This window comes from Zingiber officinale, chromosome 3A (genome assembly GCF_018446385.1).
Source record: "Zingiber officinale cultivar Zhangliang chromosome 3A, Zo_v1.1, whole genome shotgun sequence".
NCBI classification, from domain to species: domain Eukaryota; kingdom Viridiplantae; phylum Streptophyta; class Magnoliopsida; order Zingiberales; family Zingiberaceae; genus Zingiber; species Zingiber officinale.
Window position 1 is genome coordinate 39451348 of NC_055990.1, and position 2822 is coordinate 39454169.

General features: G+C 53.4%; 1 protein-coding gene across 1 annotated transcript; it reads left to right on the forward strand.

Moving 5' to 3' along the window:
• The first annotated feature begins 476 nt into the window (after window positions 1-476).
• On the forward strand, window positions 477-2455 carry LOC122050365 (pollen receptor-like kinase 5). Its single transcript, XM_042611271.1, has one exon. The coding sequence runs from the start codon at window positions 477-479 to the stop codon at window positions 2343-2345; it is 1869 nt and encodes a 622-aa protein (XP_042467205.1). The 3' UTR covers window positions 2346-2455.
• The last annotated feature ends 367 nt before the right edge of the window (window positions 2456-2822 follow it).

The following is a 2822-nucleotide window of genomic DNA, read 5'->3' on the forward strand; positions in this document are numbered from 1 at the left end:
AACTAAACTCATTTTCATTTATGGAACAATTTTACGTTGAGAATTTGTGGAGAAGTTAAAATATTCCAGTACTATTTTTTTTTTTGTCTTTTATGGAAAAAGGTTTAATTGATATAAAAATTAATTTTAAGAGATGGCTAAAAATCGCCAAATCGCGATTAAAATTGAGGTACAAAAAACGAAGGGAAGCCCTTCCATCACTGCCAACCGCTCACCGCATAGAAGAACCTGCGACGTATTTTGACCACACGACTCGACCTGCGACGACGACTCGGTCAACTCGGCCGTCGCCACCGTAACTCGCCCTCCTATTCTCGGCCATCCACCGCCTGCTTCGGCGTCACCACCACCTCAAAAAACGCCTCCCCCTCAAAAAACTCCACCGGCCCCTCGTCAAATCTCTCGGCTTACGTCTCTCTCGATCAATCCCATCTCGTTCGCCTGCCCGACTCCTCGTCGGACGGTCGCCGAGCAGCATGGATGGTCGGCGGCCGCTCCCGCTCCTCGTCGCCCTCCTCCTCCTCCTCGCCCGCCGATCCCTCACTTCGCCCGACGCCGACGTCCTCTTCGCCTTCAAGGCCACCATCACCGACAACTCGGGCGCCCTCAGGAGCTGGGACCAGGAGTCCGATCCCTGCACCGGCAACGCCACCAAGTGGGCCGGCGTCCTCTGCGACGACGACGGCAGCGTCTCCGGGCTGAGGCTCGCGAACATGGACCTCGCCGGCATCATCGACGTCGGCCCGCTCGCCGCCCTGCCGCGCCTCCGCTCCTTCAGCATCGTGAACAACGCCTTCGACGGGAAGATGCCGGAGTTCGGGAAGCTGAAGAGCATGAAGGCCGTGTACCTGTCGAGGAACAAATTCTCCGGCGAGCTTCCCGACTCGGCGTTCGCCGACATGGGCTGGCTGAAGAAGCTGTACCTGTCGAACAACGAATTCACGGGCGCGATTCCGGCCTCCGTCGCCGCGCTTCCGAGATTGCTCGAGCTGGGGCTCGACGGCAACGGGTTCACCGGCCCGATCCCGGAGCTCCGATCCAACGACCTCAAGATGGTGAACTTCTCCAACAATCACTTGGAGGGAAGCATTCCGGCGAGCCTCAGAAAGATGGATGCCAATCTGTTTTCAGGCAACGAAGGACTCTGTGGCGAACCTCTTCAAGTTTCATGTTCATCATCGCCGCCGTCGCCGCCGCTATCTTCCTCACCCAACCAAACCCTTCTCCACGTCGTAGTAGCTCTGACTCTATTCCTAGCCATCGTCGCCGTCATACTCTCCCTTCGTCGCCGACCATCCGAGAACAATGCCAATCCTCCCCCCGCAGTGATGAAATCGAAAGCCGCGCCGACCAAGGAAGAAGCGATGGAAGAGGGAACCACCAAGTCGGACGCCGGAAGCACCACCAGCAAGAAATCCGGCAAGGAGTCCGACCAGGGAAGACTGATCTTCGTGAAGGAAGGCATGGGGCGGTTCGAGCTGAAAGACTTGCTCAAGTCCTCCGCCGAGGTGCTGGCCACCAGCAACTTCGTCTCCTCGTATAAGGCCTCGTTGCCGGACGGCACGGCCATGGTGGTCAAGAGGTTCAGGAACATGAACAGAGTGGGGAAGGAGGACTTCGACGAGCACATGAGACGGCTGGGGAGGTTGTCCCACCCCAATCTGCTGCCGTTGGTCGCTTACTATTACCGGAAAGACGAGAAGCTACTGGTCACCGGCTACGCCGCCAAGAGAAGCTTGGCCGATCTTCTCCGTGGCTCCGAATCATCAAAGCTCGACTGGTGCGCTCGATTGAAGATCGTGAAAGGAGTCGCCAAAGGGCTAAATTACCTCTACGAAGAGCTCCAGATGCTCAGCGTTCCCCACGGCCACCTGAAATCCACCAACGTCCTTCTCGACGAGTCCTTCTCGCCGTTGCTGACCGACTTCGCCTTGATCCCGGTGACGAACCCGGCGCACGCCGCCCAGTTCATGGCGGCGTTCAACTGCCCGGAGTACAAGAAACAGGAGAGGACGAGCAAGAAGAGCGACGTCTGGAACCTGGGCATGCTGATCCTCGAAATCCTGACGGGCAAAGCGCCGGCGACGGAGAAGGGAGGCGCCGACTTGCTCGGCCTGGCCAGCTCCACTCCTCGGGAGGAGTGGGCGAGCAAGGTTCTCGACGGCGAGACGACAGCGAAGGCGACGGCGGCGGCGCAGGAAGAAATGCTGAAGCTGCTGCAGGTCGGATTGGATTGCTGCGAGGAAGATGTGGAGAAGAGGTGCGAGCTGGAAGAAGCCCTCGACAGGATCGAAGTGCTGAGGGAAGAGGGAGGAGGAGCTGGAGGAGATCCGGCGACTCATTGACATCGATCGATCGATCGATCGACTGAGATCATCATAAACAAGATTGGTGAGCTTCATATTCGATGCATGGATTTGAGCTTGCTTGCAATGTAACAAACGCAGTAATGCAAGTGGCATGGCTGAAGAAAATTTTCCTTGATCTTTCTCATGATGTTCTAGGATCCACTCACAATTTTTTTCCCCCAATATATTTTAGCTATTTTCAAACAATAACATTTGATGAGATTTAAAAACGATTTAAATTCGTAAGCTTTGTGTTTCAAATTGGATGGTGATATAGTATGTACAATGTATTGATACTCGAATCTAAAAATATATATATATCTAATTTATTATTGTCTTTTTTAATTCTCTATATTTTTTTAGTGGCTCCGAGTTGGATAGGTTTTAATGATGCTCTTCATATATATACATGTTATACACCTATTATATTTACATTTTTTTTATTAACACACATGTTCATTTAACATATGAATC